This window comes from Danio rerio, chromosome 12 (genome assembly GCF_049306965.1).
Source record: "Danio rerio strain Tuebingen ecotype United States chromosome 12, GRCz12tu, whole genome shotgun sequence".
Classification (NCBI taxonomy): domain Eukaryota; kingdom Metazoa; phylum Chordata; class Actinopteri; order Cypriniformes; family Danionidae; genus Danio; species Danio rerio.
Genome location: NC_133187.1, coordinates 47,410,244 through 47,437,500, shown reverse-complemented (window position 1 = coordinate 47,437,500; position 27,257 = coordinate 47,410,244). Strand labels below are relative to the sequence as shown.

The following is a 27,257-nucleotide window of genomic DNA, read 5'->3' as shown; positions in this document are numbered from 1 at the left end:
TTCTTTCACGTAGCTCTCGGTTCAGTGAACTTGTGATCCAAAACAGCTGCAACCGGTTCTTAACTCGAGAACAAGGTTCGAGAACCGTTGCAACTGTTTTAGAACCATTCAGTACACTGAACGAGAACCTGTTTCTTTATGATTTTTTTAAGCCGATGAAGTGAAGCACGTTCATACGCTGTTCTAGTAATTAAATAATTTATCTTATTTATTTTTAATCAGAGAAAGTGCCAGGCACGGTTAAAAAGCAAGGATTTTGAAGTAATTTGTGATTAGTGATTAATGGAGACTGTGAACAGTTTCAAACGATTCAGTTGGACTTAGTGAACTGATTCACTAGGACGATCCAGGTAAATTGAATGATTCGTTCGCGAATCGGTCATCACTATTTCCCACGATGCTCAGCTCCGCGGCTGTCTTTTCAGTTGGAGATCCCACGGAGGTTGGCTTGGAGGCTCCGAGTTCAGTGGTAAGTTTTAGCCGTTTTTTCTAAAGAAATGTTTGATACAACGATAATAAATACTCTAACGTTATAATTACATTTAGCAAATAGTTTAAATATTTGTAAATGTTTGTGAGAAGTGTCGCACGGCGTCGAAGCTAACGTTAATTCATTTGAGCATGTTGTAAGGCCATTGGCTTATTTCGCACGTGGACCCTAAACATATCGAAAAGATAAGTTAAATGGCTATGATTTCAGATTAATACAGTTTTAATCCTCTCGCGACGAAATATTTAACGTTATGTGTTTTAAAAATTAGTTTGTGACTATCACTGCGGGGTTTCCCGCCGTTGACTGCCCCTGAGGCAGCTGCATTTTGAAAATGCGCGTCCTTTAATGTTACACTTTGGTCGCACTTCGTTTTAAACGGCAAATTACAGCTTTTTTCCTTTTCTCTAACGATCCGTTCAACTGAATAACCCATATAACGTTAAGTTAGTGATGTCCGGCGTTGTGATGAAATCTGTGACTTGTCGAAAATTTTGACCAGGTCGCGCTCTTCAGTAACATTTTCACTCGGGAACGTGCTTGTCTCATGCACGTGACTGTGAACGCGCAGACGTCTAAACCAAGCAAATAGCATCGAGCTGTGCTGTAAAGGATATTTTAAATTCTGGGATTCAGAAAACGGGTTTATGGAAGAACTTTAATGTCGTGATATTTTGTTGTTGTCTGCTGGTAGACTGCTATAACTAAACATGAGTCGAAAAAATCCTATAGTTCATTACAAATGCCAATTACTGAGTTTAAATTACATGTGATACAGGTAGGATTAAGATAGAAGTGTTTTCCCTGTATAAACTTACTATAATGTTTAATAAATTGACATTTTGTGTCAAATTTATTTGTTTTCTAAAACATTGATGACCAGATATCTTTATACATTTGGATGTCAATTGATTAGAATGTTATTAAAAAGGTGATTAATTTTACTAATACAAAATGTGACACTCAGTAATTAGCTTTTGTAATGAACTGTTTTTTTCAACTCAATCTCACAACTAAATGTTTAGTTTTAGCAGTCTACCTGCAGACAACAACAAAATATCACGACTACATTAAAATTCTTCCATGAACCTGTTTTCTGAATCCCAGGATTTGAAACATTCTTTACATCACCGCTCGACGCTATTTGCTTGATTTTTGTGTCTGCGCTTTCACAGTAACATGCATGAACGTCATGCACTTTGCTGAGTGAAGATTTTACTAAACGTCACACCCGGGTCACAGTTTTCAACAAGTCACAGATTTCGGCACAACACCGGTTTATCAATATGTGTTCTTTTGAATCACACTGTAAGCCTAATCAAACGAAAACTTGTTTTTTTTTTCTTTAGCTACAATGCTCTTCAAAGTCATTTATGGAGGCAAAAAGAAGTTGATTAAGGTAGATGAAGTTGATTACAGCAGTCTAATAAAAGAAGGTAAGTTCTTAAATTATTGACTCCATTTTTGTTTTGACTGTTGCTGCAGGTGGAATATCTTTTTTCAATTAATGTTATTTCTTTTAATACGTCAAGTCAAGAAGAAATTTTCCATCAAGCAAAAGGATCTGGTTTTGCAAGATGACACCGGTGTGGAGGTAGATGAAGATGTTTTCACTGACGTGCTGGAGGAGAGATCGCGTGATGTACTTTGGAGAGTCATTGACCAAGATTCAGGCAAGTTTCTGTATGCAGGGCTTTCTGGTACCATGCATTCAATGTTTAATAAACCCCATCTGTTTGCCTTTTTTTCTAACTTTATCACAGGTCTCGAAATTAACCTTTTTGCTTGGTAGCACCGGTGCTCCTAATTTAGGCACATCAGCCAAAATTTAGTCGCACCCACCAATTATGAGCACCGTTACAAGTTTTATACAAACATATTTATTGCATTTGAAATCAACACTAATCAAACTAACAAGCAAAAAAAAAAAATTATAAGATATGCAAGCGTAAGGAAAATATGTCTCAACGAAATCCAGTTATCACAAGTAAATACATTTTTATAACATAACTGAGTGACCAAAAGCATACACGGAGCGATCACTGGCCCTGCACGCACTGCTTGAATGAATCTGTTAATGGTATAACTGTGCTGTTCTCACAAGTGCTGTCTGATATTGCACTGATGCTTTTGACACTTACTGTACCTTATTATATGCATACGTCATGTTAATAGCAATACTGGTCTTTTTAGGAGTAGCGATGTTTGTTTACTCGGTGCAAGCCCGTTTGCGATGGTGTACGTGGTGTTAAATTTGACATATAGCTGCCCATTGCATGGCGGACAGCATCTGGCGATTTATATAAAGGATTAAACAGAAGCTGTCGTGCTATATGTGGCAAACAGTTACCTGAAAACTCCATCCCACAGACTTTTCATAGCTGACTTGAAGCCAATGGAAGTCTTCTACTCTTGGAAAAGTGTAGATGGTGGATTAACATTCAGCACATAGTCACTAGTAAGATGTGTCATTTATAACTTTAGATGCCATGGTGTCTAAAACAAAATCTGCCAGTGTTATCTTCATTCTCATCTTCAGCGCTTTACAGTTTTTCACGGTAGTAGCTCTCTCATCCGACGCCAGAAGGCAAGGCGCTGACTGAGTGATTGACAGCTGATATTAACCAATCATTCGCATTCAGTGCTAGAGCAGTGGTGGGCCAAAAAGAAGAGCGTGAAGGTGGGGCAAGCATTACGGACTTGGCTTTGTTTACTGCAGCAAGTCGACATGACAATTGTTTTAAACCATTTCTGTGTGCTGCGTTTCAAGTGCAGACAAAGAGCTTAGAGATGCATTCTGCGTGAATGTCTCCCGAATCCGCGCATGTGGTGAACATTTTGCAGTAAAAACTGGTCGCACACAACAATTTTAAGCACTCGCAGAAATCCTCCCAAATATATTTTAAGGTTGCATAGATAAAATTTAGGCCGCATATGCGACCAAAATGGTCGCAATTTCGAGCCCTGTTATAATTATTTAAACTGGCCTCATATATGGCGACAAGCTACAGTTCCATTAAAACGATATGTCAGATAACTTGTGCTTAAATTGTGAAATTGTTTTATCTAAAAATGTGTAAATGCTTAGTTATTCAACCATTCATGACTGAAATGTACTACTAAATTTAATATTTAAAAGTAAATCCTATTACTAAAATCAAATTAATGTATCTTTTTCAAATTAATCTTCTGGGTTTTTCCTACTTTGTGAAGCCTTATTTCATCAGTTTTGTATGTGAACTGGCGGCTGCACTTGTGACCTGAGGGAGCAAGCAGCATCTTAAATACTGTTTTTGCTCTCTCTTGAGTCAAAAACAACTGATAGCCTACTATATTTGCAAGTTTGAAAGACCAATTCCATGTTTTATGTGATGCAAAGTTGTATGCTGAAAATCTTTGACATACCTTTTGGTTTTGTGATGTTAAACATTAAGAAGTTTGGCTTAGGGCAAATCTAATTTTAAAATTGCTTGGCACATCACTAGAATGCAGTACATATAACATGCTTTTTAATATTATTATTATTATTACTTTCAGAATGCACAGTCCTCGATTCTTGTAGCTCCCACTCAGACACACTAGTTCTCACCCCAAACCACCCTGAAACTGATGACCGTGCTGAGCCAAGCATGAAGAGACCTCGTTTTGATGAAGCTTTTGAGGCTAAGCAGGTAATTTTTAAATTTCATGATGTACTAGTTCAAGTGTTTGGCAGTTTTTTTCACATTATTATGCGGACATTTTTTTACTTTGTTTTTATTGTAGTTTGTCAGTGAAATTTTGAAAGAAAAGGCAGGTGGACTTGCCGTTTTGGCCGAATATAATGAACATGGAAAACTCACAGATTCAACCCGGCGACAGTTAGTCAACATCGTTGTTGCATACATAACTGAAAAAGAAGGGTAAGTTTCAATCTAAAAATCATTGATACAATTTTTGTAATCAAACTGTTTTAGTGTTTTAACTTATTTTTCTTGTTCTTATAGTCGTGTCCCTTCCAAAGAAACAAAAACACGCTGTGCCTTGGGAATTGTAACTCTTTGCCCATCACTGAAGGATCCATACTCAAGAACTGGATATGTAAGAATTTAAAACTTATTATTATTCTACTGTACCTTATAGAAACATTTTAGATTTTGTGGAACTATGTCACATTTCTAGTTCCCCTAATTGAATTAAATAAATTTTGTTTTATTCTTCATCAGTATTTTTTTAGTCTAGTGTAGTGACATGATCAGAAATTTAAAATGTTTGCATTTGATCTTATCAGCAGTCATTTTGTTTTTATTTAAGGAACATTTCTATGACCCCAAGAGCAATCAAGGATACATATCATGGCGTCTGAAAACAGTTTCACGCCGAAGCAAAAGCCAGAGCACAAGAAATGCCAGGTCAAGTGCAGCATCGGATGATGAAGGCAACGGAGGACCAACAGCTAACAGAGCCAACAGGAACTATTTGGAAAAGCAGCTCGATGGCGACCAATGCAAAGAAGCCATATCATTTATGAGTCATTGTGCTGACAAGGACCAGATTTTTGAGAAGATGAAACTAACATTCAAGCACAGACAGCAGCTTATTCATGATGCAGAGAAGTCCAGCACAGCTCTTTCAGTTTTTCCAAGATTTCTCGACACAAAGGGATTGGTAAGAGAAAGAGACAGATAATAGTATTTTGTTGAGATAAAATTAGGTAATATGCAAAAAGCATGGTGTGAATTTTTGTTATGTTTGTAATTGTTTTACAGGTTCTTCAAGACTTTGACATCAAATTTGGAACTGAAACCGCTTCCAGACTACTAGAACAATGGGACACTTTAAAGCCAAAGATCATCGCAGAGGCGAAAACGCTTAATTCAAACTTGTACCTAAACAGCCTGCTTGCAGCTGGCACTGGGCAGAACCTGGAATGTGAATGGCAAGGTATTAAATGGTTTGTTATTTGTAAGTTTTTGATTGTTGTATTTGTTGTTGATCTACATGCTCTCTTTGTTCTTGCTTGCAGGATGGGACAGTGACATGTCCTGTCTTTTACTACTGGCTTTCCTTTTGCCACCTTCAGCAGGTGGTAGAAACAATTCAACAAAGATCAGCATTAAGGAGGCAATGGATCATGTTGTGCAGTTTCACAAGGTTTGCATGGAAACATTAGTGAGCTGTATTGTAGGTTACTTGTTTGTAAGAAAATCTGTTTTTCACCTGTTTCAGGCTTGTTGCAGTCTAACTGAATATGTTGAGAAGACTGAAGGCCTGCAACCACATCTCCTTGCAGTTGGCTCTGCAAAGAATGCCATTCATGAGTTCTACATTGTTCTGGATGGAAAACTTCTACCATGTCAGGCAAAGTCATCCCTTTCTGCTTTTGACGAACTGTTTAAAGCGTATTTTGTTTTTAGTGTGTCATACCCCCACTCCTTAAATGCAATGTTTACATTTGTTCAGACAACAATCTACAAGATTGGCTGTGGCACAGTTCGTGAAACCCCAAGGGTAAAGGACCTACGAGCCAAACTTCTGAATTAGCTCTCTTGACTGACTGAAAATGTTCCGCTGTTTTGCTTGTAAAGCGGTACATTTAACAATTAATGACCTCATTCGTCATCTAAAACTCATTCATGCTTATTATCCTGGGAAAAAATTGAACTTGAAATGTGCACAGAACAATTGCAAGCATAGCTTCATGACTTATGCCGGATTTCGAAAACATTTGAGTAGTGTTCATAGACATGAATTTCTAGACCAAGCAGAGACTGAAAATCAGACTGAAGATACTGAACCGTCACATTTAAATAATCATAATGAACAACAACCTGAGACACCACTCGGTGATAAAAGGAGGGTGATTGACACTCAAGAAATGTGTGCATCTATTGTTGCTAGATTGCAAAATAGTGGAGTAGCAACCAGTGTTGTAACTTCTGTAATATCGGACATGGAGGAACTGGTCCATGAAATACATTCTGATATTAAAAGTAAAGTAATGAATTTACTTCCAGCAAAGGATTTTGCAACAGCATCCCAGGTAGATGACTGTTTTAGTAGTATGAATAATCCATTCACAAATCTAAACACAGAACACAAATGGAAAAAATATTTCAAAGACAAATGGGCTGTTGTCGATCCTACTGAGATAAAGCTAGGTGTACGATTTGACAGTAGATTGAATCGAGTGACGAGGACTTATGATCAAGTTCCTGTAACCGACAAGTTCATTTACATTCCCCTTTTGAACACATTGCAGTTTATATTTAGGAATTCGGATTTATGTAAACATATGACAAGTCCAAGTGCGAGTACATCTGTCTATAAAGATTTTTGTGATGGGGATTATTTTAAAAACCACCCACTTTACAGTAAACATAAAAATGCACTTCAAATACAGTTATACTATGATGATTTTGAATCTGCTAATCCGCTGGGCTCGAAGCAAGGCATTCATAAAATTGGAGTAATTTACTTTATTCTCAGGAACTTTCCACCCAAAATGAATTCAAGTTTAATGAACATACATTTATTGTCATTATTCTATGCACAGGATATTAAGAACTATGGATTTGATGCAATTTTGCGGCCCCTTGTTGAAGATTTAAAAGTCCTTGAAAGTTCTGGCATTCCAGTTCCTTTCTCCAAAGATCCCTTGTTTGGCACTATTGCACAGGTTACTGGCGACAACTTGGGAATGCACACAATTCTTGGTTTTATGGAATCTTTTAGTGCCCTTTACTTTTGTCGGTTCTGTTTAGTAGACAAAAAAACATCTCAGTCTGTTTTCAGTGAAGACGACACTAATATTACATTAAGAAACAAAGCGTTACAAGAACAGCACTATGCAGATTTGGTAGCTGACCCTAGCATTACTTCATCTTTTGGGGTTAAGCGTACATGTCTATTTAATGACTTAAAATACTTTCATATTTGTGACAACTACTCCCCTGATATAATGCACGACATCCTCGAGGGTGTTGGTCAGTATGAAATGAAGTTACTTCTTGAATATCTTTCTGGCATTATACCAAGACAAGACGTATGTAACAGAATCTATTCCTTCAATTACGGCTTTCTTGAAAGAAAAAACCGACCCACTAGATTAAATCTAGAGCAGACAGCTAATTCTATAGGTCTAAATGCCATTCAGACATTCTGTTTAATACGGAACATTCCTCTGATATTTGGAGACCTCATTGAAGAGGAAAATAATTACTGGCGTTTATTACTATTGTTGTTACAGATCATCAACATAGTGTTTTCTCCTGTGATAACAGAAGGCATGACCTACTATCTAAAACATCTAATTTTAGAACATCATAGTCTTTTTAAAGAGCTATATCCACAAAAGTCTTTGATTCCCAAGCATCATTTTATGCTACATTATCCACATTGTATACGCAAAATTGGTCCATTAGTACATGTATGGTCGATGCGTTGTGAAGCGAAACACAAGTTTTTTAAAAACAGCATAAAAAATTTTAAAAACCTCACCAAGTCTTTTGCTATAAAACACCAATATGCAATTGCGTATCATTGGGAAAGTTTACCCGTTAAAAATGTTGAATATGGACCTTTAAAAACTCTAGACCTTGATGATTTGCCATATCGTGACATTATTCTTGAAATGTATCCACATTTTTTGGACCGTGAGATCACAGTAACTTCATGGCTGAAATATTCAGGAACGGAATATCGTCATGATCTACTGGTGTTCAGTAAAATGGAGAAGGACTTGCCAATTTTCAGTAAAATATGTGAAATTATTCTCATAGAGGACCAAAACCTTTTGGTAACTAAAGACTTTGAAACACTTGGATTTGTTGAGCATCTTCATGCATACCATGTAAGAGAAAATAACACTTTTGGTTTGTCAAGAGTTGAGGATCTTCCTTTTTTCAGACCATTTGACTTACAGGCATCATATGGATTTGAAGAACCATATTTGTACATTGTTCCAGTGCATTGTTTTGTGCACGAAAATATTTAATTAGCTTGCACTAACTTCTGATTGTTTAGCACATAAGCTGAATGTATTTACAGATTTTATATTGAACGAGAACCTGTTTCTTTATGATTTTTTTAAGCCGATGAAGTGAAGCACGTTCATACGCTGTTCTAGTAATTAAATAATTTATCTTATTTATTTTTAATCAGAGAAAGTGCCAGGCACGGTTAAAAAGCAAGGATTTTGAAGTAATTTGTGATTAGTGATTAATGGAGACTGTGAACAGTTTCAAACGATTCAGTTGGACTTAGTGAACTGATTCACTAGGACGATCCAGGTAAATTGAATGATTCGTTCGCGAATCGGTCATCACTATTTCCCACGATGCTCAGCTCCGCGGCTGTCTTTTCAGTTGGAGATCCCACGGAGGTTGGCTTGGAGGCTCCGAGTTCAGTGGTAAGTTTTAGCCGTTTTTTCTAAAGAAATGTTTGATACAACGATAATAAATACTCTAACGTTATAATTACATTTAGCAAATAGTTTAAATATTTGTAAATGTTTGTGAGAAGTGTCGCACGGCGTCGAAGCTAACGTTAATTCATTTGAGCATGTTGTAAGGCCATTGGCTTATTTCGCACGTGGACCCTAAACATATCGAAAAGATAAGTTAAATGGCTATGATTTCAGATTAATACAGTTTTAATCCTCTCGCGACGAAATATTTAACGTTATGTGTTTTAAAAATTAGTTTGTGACTATCACTGCGGGGTTTCCCGCCGTTGACTGCCCCTGAGGCAGCTGCATTTTGAAAATGCGCGTCCTTTAATGTTACACTTTGGTCGCACTTCGTTTTAAACGGCAAATTACAGCTTTTTTCCTTTTCTCTAACGATCCGTTCAACTGAATAACCCATATAACGTTAAGTTAGTGATGTCCGGCGTTGTGATGAAATCTGTGACTTGTCGAAAATTTTGACCAGGTCGCGCTCTTCAGTAACATTTTCACTCGGGAACGTGCTTGTCTCATGCACGTGACTGTGAACGCGCAGACGTCTAAACCAAGCAAATAGCATCGAGCTGTGCTGTAAAGGATATTTTAAATTCTGGGATTCAGAAAACGGGTTTATGGAAGAACTTTAATGTCGTGATATTTTGTTGTTGTCTGCTGGTAGACTGCTATAACTAAACATGAGTCGAAAAAATCCTATAGTTCATTACAAATGCCAATTACTGAGTTTAAATTACATGTGATACAGGTAGGATTAAGATAGAAGTGTTTTCCCTGTATAAACTTACTATAATGTTTAATAAATTGACATTTTGTGTCAAATTTATTTGTTTTCTAAAACATTGATGACCAGATATCTTTATACATTTGGATGTCAATTGATTAGAATGTTATTAAAAAGGTGATTAATTTTACTAATACAAAATGTGACACTCAGTAATTAGCTTTTGTAATGAACTGTTTTTTTCAACTCAATCTCACAACTAAATGTTTAGTTTTAGCAGTCTACCTGCAGACAACAACAAAATATCACGACTACATTAAAATTCTTCCATGAACCTGTTTTCTGAATCCCAGGATTTGAAACATTCTTTACATCACCGCTCGACGCTATTTGCTTGATTTTTGTGTCTGCGCTTTCACAGTAACATGCATGAACGTCATGCACTTTGCTGAGTGAAGATTTTACTAAACGTCACACCCGGGTCACAGTTTTCAACAAGTCACAGATTTCGGCACAACACCGGTTTATCAATATGTGTTCTTTTGAATCACACTGTAAGCCTAATCAAACGAAAACTTGTTTTTTTTTTCTTTAGCTACAATGCTCTTCAAAGTCATTTATGGAGGCAAAAAGAAGTTGATTAAGGTAGATGAAGTTGATTACAGCAGTCTAATAAAAGAAGGTAAGTTCTTAAATTATTGACTCCATTTTTGTTTTGACTGTTGCTGCAGGTGGAATATCTTTTTTCAATTAATGTTATTTCTTTTAATACGTCAAGTCAAGAAGAAATTTTCCATCAAGCAAAAGGATCTGGTTTTGCAAGATGACACCGGTGTGGAGGTAGATGAAGATGTTTTCACTGACGTGCTGGAGGAGAGATCGCGTGATGTACTTTGGAGAGTCATTGACCAAGATTCAGGCAAGTTTCTGTATGCAGGGCTTTCTGGTACCATGCATTCAATGTTTAATAAACCCCATCTGTTTGCCTTTTTTTCTAACTTTATCACAGGTCTCGAAATTAACCTTTTTGCTTGGTAGCACCGGTGCTCCTAATTTAGGCACATCAGCCAAAATTTAGTCGCACCCACCAATTATGAGCACCGTTACAAGTTTTATACAAACATATTTATTGCATTTGAAATCAACACTAATCAAACTAACAAGCAAAAAAAAAAAATTATAAGATATGCAAGCGTAAGGAAAATATGTCTCAACGAAATCCAGTTATCACAAGTAAATACATTTTTATAACATAACTGAGTGACCAAAAGCATACACGGAGCGATCACTGGCCCTGCACGCACTGCTTGAATGAATCTGTTAATGGTATAACTGTGCTGTTCTCACAAGTGCTGTCTGATATTGCACTGATGCTTTTGACACTTACTGTACCTTATTATATGCATACGTCATGTTAATAGCAATACTGGTCTTTTTAGGAGTAGCGATGTTTGTTTACTCGGTGCAAGCCCGTTTGCGATGGTGTACGTGGTGTTAAATTTGACATATAGCTGCCCATTGCATGGCGGACAGCATCTGGCGATTTATATAAAGGATTAAACAGAAGCTGTCGTGCTATATGTGGCAAACAGTTACCTGAAAACTCCATCCCACAGACTTTTCATAGCTGACTTGAAGCCAATGGAAGTCTTCTACTCTTGGAAAAGTGTAGATGGTGGATTAACATTCAGCACATAGTCACTAGTAAGATGTGTCATTTATAACTTTAGATGCCATGGTGTCTAAAACAAAATCTGCCAGTGTTATCTTCATTCTCATCTTCAGCGCTTTACAGTTTTTCACGGTAGTAGCTCTCTCATCCGACGCCAGAAGGCAAGGCGCTGACTGAGTGATTGACAGCTGATATTAACCAATCATTCGCATTCAGTGCTAGAGCAGTGGTGGGCCAAAAAGAAGAGCGTGAAGGTGGGGCAAGCATTACGGACTTGGCTTTGTTTACTGCAGCAAGTCGACATGACAATTGTTTTAAACCATTTCTGTGTGCTGCGTTTCAAGTGCAGACAAAGAGCTTAGAGATGCATTCTGCGTGAATGTCTCCCGAATCCGCGCATGTGGTGAACATTTTGCAGTAAAAACTGGTCGCACACAACAATTTTAAGCACTCGCAGAAATCCTCCCAAATATATTTTAAGGTTGCATAGATAAAATTTAGGCCGCATATGCGACCAAAATGGTCGCAATTTCGAGCCCTGTTATAATTATTTAAACTGGCCTCATATATGGCGACAAGCTACAGTTCCATTAAAACGATATGTCAGATAACTTGTGCTTAAATTGTGAAATTGTTTTATCTAAAAATGTGTAAATGCTTAGTTATTCAACCATTCATGACTGAAATGTACTACTAAATTTAATATTTAAAAGTAAATCCTATTACTAAAATCAAATTAATGTATCTTTTTCAAATTAATCTTCTGGGTTTTTCCTACTTTGTGAAGCCTTATTTCATCAGTTTTGTATGTGAACTGGCGGCTGCACTTGTGACCTGAGGGAGCAAGCAGCATCTTAAATACTGTTTTTGCTCTCTCTTGAGTCAAAAACAACTGATAGCCTACTATATTTGCAAGTTTGAAAGACCAATTCCATGTTTTATGTGATGCAAAGTTGTATGCTGAAAATCTTTGACATACCTTTTGGTTTTGTGATGTTAAACATTAAGAAGTTTGGCTTAGGGCAAATCTAATTTTAAAATTGCTTGGCACATCACTAGAATGCAGTACATATAACATGCTTTTTAATATTATTATTATTATTACTTTCAGAATGCACAGTCCTCGATTCTTGTAGCTCCCACTCAGACACACTAGTTCTCACCCCAAACCACCCTGAAACTGATGACCGTGCTGAGCCAAGCATGAAGAGACCTCGTTTTGATGAAGCTTTTGAGGCTAAGCAGGTAATTTTTAAATTTCATGATGTACTAGTTCAAGTGTTTGGCAGTTTTTTTCACATTATTATGCGGACATTTTTTTACTTTGTTTTTATTGTAGTTTGTCAGTGAAATTTTGAAAGAAAAGGCAGGTGGACTTGCCGTTTTGGCCGAATATAATGAACATGGAAAACTCACAGATTCAACCCGGCGACAGTTAGTCAACATCGTTGTTGCATACATAACTGAAAAAGAAGGGTAAGTTTCAATCTAAAAATCATTGATACAATTTTTGTAATCAAACTGTTTTAGTGTTTTAACTTATTTTTCTTGTTCTTATAGTCGTGTCCCTTCCAAAGAAACAAAAACACGCTGTGCCTTGGGAATTGTAACTCTTTGCCCATCACTGAAGGATCCATACTCAAGAACTGGATATGTAAGAATTTAAAACTTATTATTATTCTACTGTACCTTATAGAAACATTTTAGATTTTGTGGAACTATGTCACATTTCTAGTTCCCCTAATTGAATTAAATAAATTTTGTTTTATTCTTCATCAGTATTTTTTTAGTCTAGTGTAGTGACATGATCAGAAATTTAAAATGTTTGCATTTGATCTTATCAGCAGTCATTTTGTTTTTATTTAAGGAACATTTCTATGACCCCAAGAGCAATCAAGGATACATATCATGGCGTCTGAAAACAGTTTCACGCCGAAGCAAAAGCCAGAGCACAAGAAATGCCAGGTCAAGTGCAGCATCGGATGATGAAGGCAACGGAGGACCAACAGCTAACAGAGCCAACAGGAACTATTTGGAAAAGCAGCTCGATGGCGACCAATGCAAAGAAGCCATATCATTTATGAGTCATTGTGCTGACAAGGACCAGATTTTTGAGAAGATGAAACTAACATTCAAGCACAGACAGCAGCTTATTCATGATGCAGAGAAGTCCAGCACAGCTCTTTCAGTTTTTCCAAGATTTCTCGACACAAAGGGATTGGTAAGAGAAAGAGACAGATAATAGTATTTTGTTGAGATAAAATTAGGTAATATGCAAAAAGCATGGTGTGAATTTTTGTTATGTTTGTAATTGTTTTACAGGTTCTTCAAGACTTTGACATCAAATTTGGAACTGAAACCGCTTCCAGACTACTAGAACAATGGGACACTTTAAAGCCAAAGATCATCGCAGAGGCGAAAACGCTTAATTCAAACTTGTACCTAAACAGCCTGCTTGCAGCTGGCACTGGGCAGAACCTGGAATGTGAATGGCAAGGTATTAAATGGTTTGTTATTTGTAAGTTTTTGATTGTTGTATTTGTTGTTGATCTACATGCTCTCTTTGTTCTTGCTTGCAGGATGGGACAGTGACATGTCCTGTCTTTTACTACTGGCTTTCCTTTTGCCACCTTCAGCAGGTGGTAGAAACAATTCAACAAAGATCAGCATTAAGGAGGCAATGGATCATGTTGTGCAGTTTCACAAGGTTTGCATGGAAACATTAGTGAGCTGTATTGTAGGTTACTTGTTTGTAAGAAAATCTGTTTTTCACCTGTTTCAGGCTTGTTGCAGTCTAACTGAATATGTTGAGAAGACTGAAGGCCTGCAACCACATCTCCTTGCAGTTGGCTCTGCAAAGAATGCCATTCATGAGTTCTACATTGTTCTGGATGGAAAACTTCTACCATGTCAGGCAAAGTCATCCCTTTCTGCTTTTGACGAACTGTTTAAAGCGTATTTTGTTTTTAGTGTGTCATACCCCCACTCCTTAAATGCAATGTTTACATTTGTTCAGACAACAATCTACAAGATTGGCTGTGGCACAGTTCGTGAAACCCCAAGGGTAAAGGACCTACGAGCCAAACTTCTGAATTAGCTCTCTTGACTGACTGAAAATGTTCCGCTGTTTTGCTTGTAAAGCGGTACATTTAACAATTAATGACCTCATTCGTCATCTAAAACTCATTCATGCTTATTATCCTGGGAAAAAATTGAACTTGAAATGTGCACAGAACAATTGCAAGCATAGCTTCATGACTTATGCCGGATTTCGAAAACATTTGAGTAGTGTTCATAGACATGAATTTCTAGACCAAGCAGAGACTGAAAATCAGACTGAAGATACTGAACCGTCACATTTAAATAATCATAATGAACAACAACCTGAGACACCACTCGGTGATAAAAGGAGGGTGATTGACACTCAAGAAATGTGTGCATCTATTGTTGCTAGATTGCAAAATAGTGGAGTAGCAACCAGTGTTGTAACTTCTGTAATATCGGACATGGAGGAACTGGTCCATGAAATACATTCTGATATTAAAAGTAAAGTAATGAATTTACTTCCAGCAAAGGATTTTGCAACAGCATCCCAGGTAGATGACTGTTTTAGTAGTATGAATAATCCATTCACAAATCTAAACACAGAACACAAATGGAAAAAATATTTCAAAGACAAATGGGCTGTTGTCGATCCTACTGAGATAAAGCTAGGTGTACGATTTGACAGTAGATTGAATCGAGTGACGAGGACTTATGATCAAGTTCCTGTAACCGACAAGTTCATTTACATTCCCCTTTTGAACACATTGCAGTTTATATTTAGGAATTCGGATTTATGTAAACATATGACAAGTCCAAGTGCGAGTACATCTGTCTATAAAGATTTTTGTGATGGGGATTATTTTAAAAACCACCCACTTTACAGTAAACATAAAAATGCACTTCAAATACAGTTATACTATGATGATTTTGAATCTGCTAATCCGCTGGGCTCGAAGCAAGGCATTCATAAAATTGGAGTAATTTACTTTATTCTCAGGAACTTTCCACCCAAAATGAATTCAAGTTTAATGAACATACATTTATTGTCATTATTCTATGCACAGGATATTAAGAACTATGGATTTGATGCAATTTTGCGGCCCCTTGTTGAAGATTTAAAAGTCCTTGAAAGTTCTGGCATTCCAGTTCCTTTCTCCAAAGATCCCTTGTTTGGCACTATTGCACAGGTTACTGGCGACAACTTGGGAATGCACACAATTCTTGGTTTTATGGAATCTTTTAGTGCCCTTTACTTTTGTCGGTTCTGTTTAGTAGACAAAAAAACATCTCAGTCTGTTTTCAGTGAAGACGACACTAATATTACATTAAGAAACAAAGCGTTACAAGAACAGCACTATGCAGATTTGGTAGCTGACCCTAGCATTACTTCATCTTTTGGGGTTAAGCGTACATGTCTATTTAATGACTTAAAATACTTTCATATTTGTGACAACTACTCCCCTGATATAATGCACGACATCCTCGAGGGTGTTGGTCAGTATGAAATGAAGTTACTTCTTGAATATCTTTCTGGCATTATACCAAGACAAGACGTATGTAACAGAATCTATTCCTTCAATTACGGCTTTCTTGAAAGAAAAAACCGACCCACTAGATTAAATCTAGAGCAGACAGCTAATTCTATAGGTCTAAATGCCATTCAGACATTCTGTTTAATACGGAACATTCCTCTGATATTTGGAGACCTCATTGAAGAGGAAAATAATTACTGGCGTTTATTACTATTGTTGTTACAGATCATCAACATAGTGTTTTCTCCTGTGATAACAGAAGGCATGACCTACTATCTAAAACATCTAATTTTAGAACATCATAGTCTTTTTAAAGAGCTATATCCACAAAAGTCTTTGATTCCCAAGCATCATTTTATGCTACATTATCCACATTGTATACGCAAAATTGGTCCATTAGTACATGTATGGTCGATGCGTTGTGAAGCGAAACACAAGTTTTTTAAAAACAGCATAAAAAATTTTAAAAACCTCACCAAGTCTTTTGCTATAAAACACCAATATGCAATTGCGTATCATTGGGAAAGTTTACCCGTTAAAAATGTTGAATATGGACCTTTAAAAACTCTAGACCTTGATGATTTGCCATATCGTGACATTATTCTTGAAATGTATCCACATTTTTTGGACCGTGAGATCACAGTAACTTCATGGCTGAAATATTCAGGAACGGAATATCGTCATGATCTACTGGTGTTCAGTAAAATGGAGAAGGACTTGCCAATTTTCAGTAAAATATGTGAAATTATTCTCATAGAGGACCAAAACCTTTTGGTAACTAAAGACTTTGAAACACTTGGATTTGTTGAGCATCTTCATGCATACCATGTAAGAGAAAATAACACTTTTGGTTTGTCAAGAGTTGAGGATCTTCCTTTTTTCAGACCATTTGACTTACAGGCATCATATGGATTTGAAGAACCATATTTGTACATTGTTCCAGTGCATTGTTTTGTGCACGAAAATATTTAATTAGCTTGCACTAACTTCTGATTGTTTAGCACATAAGCTGAATGTATTTACAGATTTTATATTGAAGTCAGAATTGTGAGTTTTTAGCTTGTTCCTTTTTTTGTGGCAGAAATGAGCTTAGTTGCTTCTATGGGCACTTTCATGTTTGCACTTTATGAAATAAGTATATGTTGTTTCAGGTAACCTCAGATTTATGAGTTTTCTACGAGTTACAAAACAAGTTATATGATATTTCTATGAGTTACAAAAAACGCGTTATGATATTTCTATGAGTTACAAAATGAGTTATATGATATTTCTATGACTTGCAAAACAAGGAGTTTTTAAACAATGGTCTTTTTTTATTGTGCAGATGTTAATTCTATTTTCTTGCACTTGTGGAAACAGATTTTCTAAAGTTTGTAAAAAAAATTGAAATGTCGTTGCATTTTTAAATGCAGAGTTGAATGTATTGAAAATATTTCTAAAGTTTAATGAACATTTAATAAACAATTTTCAACATATTTGATCACTGTTATCCGTCACACCCACCAATTGATAATTAGGAAATAAAGGTAATATATTGACACTTTGAAGGGTACCACGCACTCCAGTTTGATGTAAAAATAAACTCTTACAGTGTTAAAATTAACACTGAGTAATGTACACATTTTATATATTAACACTTTGAAGGGTAGCAAACACAAGTTTGATGTTAGAATAAACTCTTACGGTGTTAAAATGAACACTGAGTAATGTACAAACTTTATACATTAACACTTAGGAGGGTAACAACCACTCCGGTTTGATGTTAGAATAAACTCTTACAGTGTTAAAATGAACACTGAGTAATGTACAAATTTAGTATATTAACACTTTAAAGGGTAACAAACACTAGTTTGATGTAAAAATAAACTCTTACGGTGTTAAAATGAACACTGAGTAATGTACAAATTTTATATATTAACACTTTGGAGGGTAACAACCACTCCGGTTTGATGTTAGAATAAACTCTTATGGTGTTAAAATAAACACTTTGAGTAATGTACAAATTTTACACTTTAGAAAGTGTTATTTTAACTCCAAAATGGAGGGAGTCATATGTACACCCAAGGAGTGTTAAATTAAACTCAAATTGAGTTAAATGTACACTCATTTTTTTGCTGTGTAGGCAGACAGAAATTCAAACAGACAGACATTCAGTCAAACAGATGGATGGAAAGTCATACAGACAAAGTCAGACAGACAAATCGGATGGATAAAGGCGTATGGACAGTCAGACGAACAAAGTCAGACAAACAAATTCAGACGGACAAATGCAGACGGGCAGTCGGATGGACAAAGTGGGACAGACAAAGTGGGACGGATGAATGGACAGTAGGGCTGTGCAATTAATCGAAAATCTGATTTCGATTTCGGCTTGTAACGATTATGAAAAGCCATTAATCGAGATAAACGATTATTCCATCACGTACCGCCCCCTTTCCAGTTGTACACGTGTGAAAACTCTTTGCCTCTGCAAAGCTCAGTTCCACGTGAAAATGACTAAAAGTATGTGCTGTATTGTAACTTTTGCAGCACGGGATGCGCATCATTCATATTTTTAAAAGCACAAAAGAGCACGTGCTGTTGTGTGTGTGTGTGCGCCGTGCTTAGCCTCGGACAGGTAGCGTGTGTGTGTTTGCGCGCGCGCCACGCTTAGCCTCGGACAGCAGAGTGCACACACACATCTAACGCGATCTTTATGTGAGCGCTTGAATGGTCAAACACATGCACATTTGTGTCAGAGCGCGGTGTTTAGTGATTATTCATATTAACCCTCATTTGTGAAATAAACAAACAAGTTGAGAATCAAAAGACACGAGAAAGAGAAACCATATCAGAGCCGCACTATTCTTAAAGTGAGCGTGCGATATTCCTGCTGTGCCGACTGTTTTTACTATTAATCAATAATAAAATTAAAAATACAATGAAGATGCTTAAAGCACAGTTAAAACATAACAGATTTAATAACTCATTTCTAATAACTTATTTATTTTATCTTTGCTATGATGACAGCACATTATATTTTACTAGATGTTTTTCAAGATATTCAGCTTAAAGTGACATTCAAAGGCTTAACTAGGGTAAATAGACAAGTCATTGTATAACAGTAGTTTCTTCTGCAGACAATCAAACATATATATTATATTGCCTAAAGGGGCTAATAATATTGAGCTATTAAAATAGGTTTCAAAATATTTAAACCTGCTTTTATTCCAGCTGAAACAAAACAAATAAGCCTTTCTCCAGAAGAAAAAAATATTATAGGAAATACTGTAAAAAAAACCTCAGTTAAACATAATTTGGGAAATATTTATATATAAAAATAAATTCACAGGAAGACGAATAATTTTGACTTCAACTGATAATCGTTTTGAATAACCGTGATTACAATTATGACCAAAATAATCGTGATTATGATTTTTACCATAATCGAGCAGCCCTAATGGACAGTCGGATGGACAAAGTCAGACAGACAAATGCAGACGGACAAATTCACATGGACAGACAGACAGCCGGTAGAACAAGGTAGGATGGACAAATTCAGACAGACAAATGTGAACAAACAAATTCTGACAGACAATCGGACAAAGTCAGATGGACAAAGTGGGATAGACAAAGTGGGACAGAGAAAGTGGGACGGATGAATGGACAGTCAGACAGACAAATGCAGATAGACAGTCGGGCGGACAAAGTCAGATGGACAAGTTGGACGGATGATTGGACAGTCAGATGGACAAATGCACACAGAAAGTTGGACGGAAACAATTCAGACGGTCAAATATAAATGAACAAATTCGGACAGACAATCAGACAAACAAATTCAGATGGACAAAGTGGGACGAATGTACGGACAGAAAGTCAGACGGACAAAGTGGGATAGACAAAGTGGGACGGATGAATGGACAGTCAGAAAGACAACGTAAGATGGACAAAGTCAGATGGACAAATGCAGATAGACAGTCGGACGAACAATCAGACAGACAAAGTCGGATGGACAAGTCAGAAGGATGATTGGACAGTCAGACGGACAAATGCAGACAGAAAGTTGGACAGATAAAATTCAGACGGACAAATGTAAATAAACAAATTCAGACAGACAATCGGACAAACAAAGTCAGATGGACAAAGTGGGATGCACAAAGTGGGACAAATGTACAAATGAAGGGACAGTCAGACGGACAGAAAGTCAGACGGACAAAGTCAGACGAACAAAGTCAGACAGTAAGAGAAACAGTAGGACAGACAAAGTCAGACAGATGAATAGTCAGTCAGATGGACAAAGTTGGATGGACAAATGCGGACAGACAGTCAGACGAACAGACAGATGGACAAACAGTCAGACAGATAGTCAACCGGATGGAAGAGACAGAGTCAGACGGATGGACAGATAGTCAGCCGGATAGATGGACAGACAGTCAGATGCACAAACAGACAGTCAGTCAGACTCACATGGCTCCCTCTGGCTGCGTTTGAAGGTGTTGTAGATGTTGATGAGGGTGAAATGATCGCCTTCAGGATGCTGGAACTTCATGTGGCAGCGCATCACTTCTGTCAACATGCCCACCGGAGGCTCGATGAAGCAGCTCGGAGCTGACACAGGAGAAACAGACAGAAGGATGGATAAAAAAACAAAGAACTAATTAATAAATCATATTAAATGTTTCTACAAATCCTTAAAAACTTAAAACAGATAAAGTAAAAGGTAGATAAAATTATATTTTTTAATATTTATAAGATTGTAAAAGTTAAAAATAAGGTATTTAAAATAAGACTTTATAGGCCACAGGTGTCAAACTCCGTTCCAAAAGGGCCGCAGCCCTGCACAGTTTAGTTCCAACCCTAATTAAACACACCTGATCAAACTAATAGAGTCCTTCAGGCTTGTTTGAAACCTACAGGTAAGTGTGTTGGAGCAGGGCTGGAACTAAACTGTGCAGGGCTTCGGCCCTCCAGGAATTGAGTTTGACACCCCTGTTATAGACTGACTGACAGATATATAGACAGGCAGGCAGGCAAACAGACAGGTTACCTGTGAGCATAGCCGCGATGGTCAGCATCTCACTAGCGCAGTCAAACTCACAGGACGCCAGCAAAGCTTTGGCCATCTGCGGTTCCAGAGGGAGTTCAGACATGATGATGCCCATCTCAGACAGGTTTCCATCATTATCCAGCGCAGCCAGATAATCCAGCTCCTCCAGCGCCTGCATGAGGCCTTCGGGATCTGCAGGAGAAAAAAAAAAACATCATGCAAAAGTGTCATCCTGTCAACTATGGAGCCTTTCCACATCTCTGGGTTACTCAGTAGAAGTTGGGAGAGTACAACTAATTATTTTTTTTACAATCATATTTGCTGAAATAATAAAAGAAAAACTCCACAATGGTGTTATCAAGAACTTCAGAAAATGGAAATAAATAGTGAGAGACTGATGACGGCAGCCAGAAGAGAGAATCATGTCAGATTTACTGTCCTGACCTCATAAAGGCTGCATTACAAACACCTCACACAAGCAATAAATTGTTTTTTGTAATTTGATGCAAAAGATGATATAATACCTTCATAAATGCATATAAATGTTCATGTTTAAAAACAAATAAATCTAAATATTAAAAACTGTCGGCGCAAAAGCCTAGTGGTTAGCATGCCGACATATGGTGCAGTAGCATGTCAGGAGTTCCCGAGTTCGAATCCCGGCTTGAGGACTTTCCCTAACCTGCCCCACCTCTCTCTCTCAAACTTCGATTCCTGTCTAAATACTGTCCTATCTAATAAAGGCAAAAAGGCTGAAAATAAATCTTTAAAAAAATATTACAAGGTTTCAAGATGCTGATGATCATAAAAAGCATCATAACAGTCTTGTGAAAAGACAACTAATGTCAAAGTAATCGTGTCACAGATGTTTTCACACCGCATGACTATCTGGGCTAGCATTTCATCGCTGCTTTGTTTACACTGCAAGATGGATCAGCAACAGGAGGTTTCAAACTGCATGACTGACTTTACAACAGGAAAAATCGCAGACAACTTCGTCCAAATTACGGGTCACAACCAAAAACACGTCGTATATCTTTAGTTATTAACTACATCAATGATTCTCAAAGTGGGGGTCGGGACCCCCCGAGGGGTCACGGGACAATGAAGGGGAGGGGGGGGGGGTCGCCTGGTGATTTCCAAAAATCTATTTATTTTTATTAAACCATAAGAATTACCATATTTTATCCATAACCTTCTGAAGAGAAAAAAATAGTCGTTTATACCACATATAGTTACTATAGTAGCTTATAGTTACTACTTCTATTGGATTACCCCTGGGGTAATTACATTGTATTAAAGACACAGCAATAGCGTCAGATGCAGCAGATTTCATAACACTTGGTTAAACTTTGTGGCCCATTTACAGCTCTCATACATTAAAAAAATTAAAGAAGAATAGACTTGGGTCCATTGGTGTGTGTGCGCCATTGCATGCAAGGTTTCTGTATTTATAACCACCTCAGAGGATATTGGGGGTCGCGTGTCACTGGCATTGTCATTTTAAGGGTCGCGGCCTGAAAAGTTTGGGAACCCCTGAACTACATAATAAGAACGAAGCCTTTAATGGGGTAGAAGTTGTAAATTTTTGCTCACCTGAATTTAAAGGGAATTAGCAATTTCTCCTCAACTTTATTCTTTTTTGACCCGGTTGTGGTATTGCTCAGACCACACGTCAAACACAGGCCAGACACGGGTGCTCCTGCCAAATTTCCACTAGTGTTTCCTTCATTTCTTGGGTCCTAATAAACTGAAAATGAGAGCTTTAGACTTTTCCCTCAACCTCCCGCTGGCCTGCAGGTCTCCACACTAGTGAATGCCGGTCTCTCGCTGAAGGTGATCGCTGATTTTATTTTCAGCCAAAACTCATTTCACACTTGGGAAAATACCAGAAGTTATTCCAACTATTGACAAGTACCTAATTCAAATCCTTTTGGTAAGTAGCAGAAAAGCCATAACTCGAAAATGGTTGCAGGCTGACCCTCCAACAAGGGCTCAATGGATAGGAATTGTAAAGGAAATACACTGTATGAAGAGACTCACTTTTAATCTAAGATTTGACTTAAAAAAGTATACCAAGTACTGGAAAAAATGGTCTGAATATATCATTGTAAACAATTTGTGATAATGTATGTCAAACGTATCATGACTTGATTCTGTAACTCTTCCGACAACCACTTTTGTTCTGTTTTTTTTTTTTCCTCTTCTCTAAATAAAATAATAGAAAAAGTTAAAAAAAATAATAATAAAAAAACTCATTTCACAAGGCATGATTTGAATCGCTGACAGCTCCAGATATTCAGCACGCCAAATATCTCACAAGCATCGGCGACTCATCTGTGATTCTCTCAGATGGCATCTTTGATAGTTCATGCTGTGTGATTGATACTCATGTGAACGAGCTCCAAATCTGCCTGTGATTTCAGGCATTTGTCTGCGATTTCTCAAAACCGGAGTCAAAATCGGGGCTAAAATCATGCTGTCAGAACTCTGCATAATACAACTAATAAAACAACAGTCTGGAGCATTTCTAAAAATAAACCACATGATTTATCACTTGAGCTCTCGTCTTCCGGTTTGTTGCGTCTGCTAGCCGTGTGTTTTGATAAATAAAAGTTTTGTCTTTACCTTCTGAGCTTCACATTGTTTAAACACTGACCAGAAACAAAGAGTGTAAACCCAGCAGACTCAGAGCTGTCAGTTCAGCAAACACACGCCTGACTGAACACCAACCAGCACACACAAAAACAAACACACTAGGGCTGTGGCATATATTGAAATGATCAAAATATTGCAATTATTCAAAAATGTCTAGTGGTGTAGTGGTTAGTGCGTTGTGTCACAGTTTATTCTTTATTTAGCCTTCCTTCATTATTATTATTATTATTCTCTTCGTGATTTGTGTTGTGGTGGAGATTGTTTTATTAATTGCAATTTCTTTTCTTTGAGGCTGGCTCCGCCTTGCACCTGCCGCTAATTCAACTTGTCGCCTTTATAAGCGGAAGCTGAGTGTGTGTCGAGGTGGCTCTTGATTTCCAGCGCGTCTGACTGATCCTCGCGATCTTGTCTCTCTTTGGAGAGTATGACCCGTACTTGCTGAGAATCTCTCCGTATCTTGCCCTGATGAAGAAGGTCCGAACTTCTGTGCATGTCTTGTGCAGCCGCTGCTGAGGAGCCATGCTGGTGTTGTGCCGTTTCTTTGATCTATGTTTTTTTTTTATCAATATTTTCTTTATAATATATGTTTTTGTTTGTTAGTCAAAGCAATTGCTTTGACTTGGTTATTGTTTGATTAATGATTTATATTTCTGTTGCCACCTTAATTAGATAGGACACGTATCTTCTGGTCTCTAAATAAATAGAGAATTGTAATTCTGGTTTCTGTGTCCTTTTATGTTGCTAACCCCTTCCCTAGACGAGCCTTAAAAAACTGGGGTTCGTAACAGTTGACACATGTACTCCGGTGCTTGCGGCGACCTGAGTTTAATTCCGCCTTGCGGTCCTATGCCGATCCTTCCCCTCTCTCTGCTCCCCATGCTTTCCTGTCAATTCTCTACACTCCTATCAAATGAAAGGCAAAACCCCTAAAAAATAATTATTAAAAAAAAAAAAAAGACAAGTTTCACATTGTATATTTAAATTGGAGAAAATTCTCAGGTGTGTTTAATCAGGGTTGGAAATAAACTTTGCAGAAATACAGCCCTTCAGAAGCTGAGTTTGACACCACTGTGTTAGTGTGTGAGTGTTATGGCCATTGAATATGCACCTCTATATAGTGTACGCACCGGGTCTGTTGATGAAGTGGCAATGTGTGACGCCGGCTGCCTCCATTCGCTTCAGAAACAGCGCCGTGGACGTGATGTTAGACTCCAGAATACGAGGATGTATCTCAGCGGGAAGCTGAACGTCCTCGGGATACAAACAGAAGCACTTTCCTTCAAATGAACAGTGATTCAAGATTCAACAGTGATTCAGCACTGACTGGAACTCAAGCAACGCATTTACAGTTCAAGTAAAAATAATAATAAAATATAAATCAAATATTTCCCAAATTATTTTTAACAGAGCAATACATTTTTCACAGTATTTCCTATAATATTTTTTCTGCAGGAGAAAGTCTTATTTGTTTTATTTTGGCTACAATAAATGCAGTTTTTAATTATTTTAAAACCATTTTAAGATCAATATAATTAGCCCCTTAAGCAGTTTTTTTTTTCCATTTGTCTACAGAACAAACCAAGTTTAACCTAATTAACCTAGTTAAGCTTTTAAATGTCACTTTAAGCTGTATAGAAGTGTCTTGAAAAATATCTAGTCAAATATTATGTAGCTATTCAATATTGTATTTGTGCATATATACGTTACATTGGTCAGTACTGAAGCTAAATCTGGAGCTAATCTAACAAAATCACTTACAATAACGGTCCAAAAACTGGTAGACCCAAATTTCTAAGTTATAGACAAATATTAAATACAAACTTCACAAAGAGGAAAAAATCAAGAGAAGCAATAAATAGAAACATTGTTGAAATTTTGTCGGCTGTAATTTATTTTAGCAATATTTTGCTTGAATTTAATTGTATTATCTTTCCATTTCTAAATATGTTTGGTGACTAAAATCACCATTTTTTAAAAATATATATCTGCTTAAGACCTTTGTTTTGTTTAAATGCACCAAAATACACTGCCTATATTCACTGAGAAATGGAGAAAATATTCATTTTCAAAATGGGGTGTACTCAATAATGCTGAGCACTGTTTAATTTTTATTATTTATTCTTTTTATATATATTATTTTTTAACATGCTTTGGTTTTGATTGCTTTTCTTATTTTATTTTTTTATATTTAAATTTCTTATTTTTAATTTGATAAATGCGTTTTTGTTAAATCTAATTTTTTTTTTTAATCAATTTAAAATGCATCCAACAGTGACCAAGAAATCACTAGTCAGACAGCAGTTTCCATAACTCTATTTAAACTGCAAATTTAGAAACGTTTTGTTTGATGAAAAATAAAGTGTTTAGTTCTTATTTGTACAGAGCATTTCAAAACAAAACAAACAAAAACAAAAAAACAACAAGTGAAAGTCTCAAAAAGACTCACCTGTGGATCCCGTCAACTGTTTACGCATTTCAGCTTGGCATTTACTGATAGGCCTGATGACCTCAGAACTGGCTCTCAGTCGTGGGTTATACACCTACACACAACATGCATAATAAGAGTTTCTGAATTATTTCAATATTTACACAAAATAAAAAGTAAATTTTTAAAAACCTGCAAAACCAGCACACTCACTAGTCTTTTCTCTACTCCAGTATCGATGACGAAAGCAATGGAGTCCACCGACCAGAACAGATCTTCTAATTGGCTACAAGAAACAAAGATCCGCCTACTCATCTGTGGGCTCTCTGTGACTGGTGGACAGATTCCAGCATGTCCGCTGCACATGGGCACGGCCAGCAGCTCTCCTAGAGATACACTCATTCTGGACGCTTCTTTAGTGATGATGTTACAGGCACACACAACCTCCTGAAACACACACGTACGGACACAACAAGTGTACTGAGTGAATCTAGCATTGGTTAAGATCTACATTTGTGGATAACAGGGCTGCAACTAACAATTATTATATATATATATATATATATATATATATATATATATATATATATATATATATATATATATATATATATATATATAAATATATATACTTGGATAAGTTGGCGGTTCATTCCGCTGTGGTGACCCCGGATTAATAAAGGGACTAAGCTGATAAATATAAAATCTAAAATATACATATATAAAATATATATATATAAAATATATATATATATATATATATATATATATATATATATATATACATATATATATATATATATACATATATATATATATATACATATATATATATATATACATATATACATATATATATATATATACATATATATATATATATACATATATACATATATATATATATACATATATATATATATATATATATATATATATATATATATATATATATATATATATATATATACATATATATATATATATATATATATATATATATATATATATATATATATATATATATATAAACAAATATATATATATATATATATATATATATATATATATATCAATATCAATATATATATATATATATATATATATATTGATATTGATATATATATATATATATATATATATATATATATATATATATATATATATATATATATATAAACAAATATATATATAAATAAATATATACACACACACACACATATATATATATATATATATATATAT

General features: G+C 36.3%; 2 protein-coding genes and 1 non-coding gene across 4 annotated transcripts in view; 2 read left to right on the top strand and 1 right to left on the bottom strand.

Moving 5' to 3' along the window:
- Positions 1-27,257, bottom strand: part of dhx32a (DEAH (Asp-Glu-Ala-His) box polypeptide 32a) — a 48,032-nt gene that overhangs the window by 6,994 nt on the left and 13,781 nt on the right. For both annotated transcript variants that reach the window (NM_001202472.3, XM_073917267.1), the window contains 5 exons: positions 26,226-26,459; positions 26,034-26,127; positions 24,715-24,864; positions 20,930-21,121; positions 20,350-20,490 (listed from right to left, as the gene is read on the bottom strand). In NM_001202472.3, coding sequence (NP_001189401.3) covers positions 20,350-20,490; positions 20,930-21,121; positions 24,715-24,864; positions 26,034-26,127; positions 26,226-26,459 — 811 coding nt within the window. The remainder of the gene's footprint in view (positions 1-20,349; positions 20,491-20,929; positions 21,122-24,714; positions 24,865-26,033; positions 26,128-26,225; positions 26,460-27,257) is intronic.
- LOC141376882 (uncharacterized) lies at positions 413-8,740 on the top strand. The gene is made up of 10 exons (XM_073918923.1): positions 413-469; positions 1,840-1,926; positions 2,023-2,163; positions 4,028-4,161; positions 4,256-4,392; positions 4,477-4,570; positions 4,784-5,137; positions 5,239-5,413; positions 5,496-5,623; positions 5,699-8,740. Exons 2-10 carry the CDS (start codon positions 1,845-1,847, stop codon positions 6,011-6,013), a joined length of 1,560 nt encoding a protein of 519 aa, XP_073775024.1. The 5' UTR covers positions 413-469; positions 1,840-1,844; the 3' UTR covers positions 6,014-8,740.
- On the top strand, positions 8,823-17,376 carry si:dkey-61m24.1. The gene is made up of 10 exons (XR_002457538.3): positions 8,823-8,879; positions 10,250-10,336; positions 10,433-10,573; positions 12,438-12,571; positions 12,666-12,802; positions 12,887-12,980; positions 13,194-13,547; positions 13,649-13,823; positions 13,906-14,033; positions 14,109-17,376. It is a non-coding gene; the product is annotated as a si:dkey-61m24.1 (transcript).

Bases quoted from the DNA above. Each gene is read 5' to 3' on its own strand.
- LOC141376882 (XM_073918923.1), top strand. From the start codon at position 1,845: ATGCTCTTCAAAGTCATTTATGGAGGCAAAAAGAAGTTGATTAAGGTA. The intron at 5,138-5,238 runs GTAAGAGAAAGA...ATTGTTTTACAG, and splicing joins TTCTCGACACAAAGGGATTG to GTTCTTCAAGACTTTGACAT. The intron at 5,624-5,698 runs GTTTGCATGGAA...CACCTGTTTCAG, and splicing joins ATGTTGTGCAGTTTCACAAG to GCTTGTTGCAGTCTAACTGA.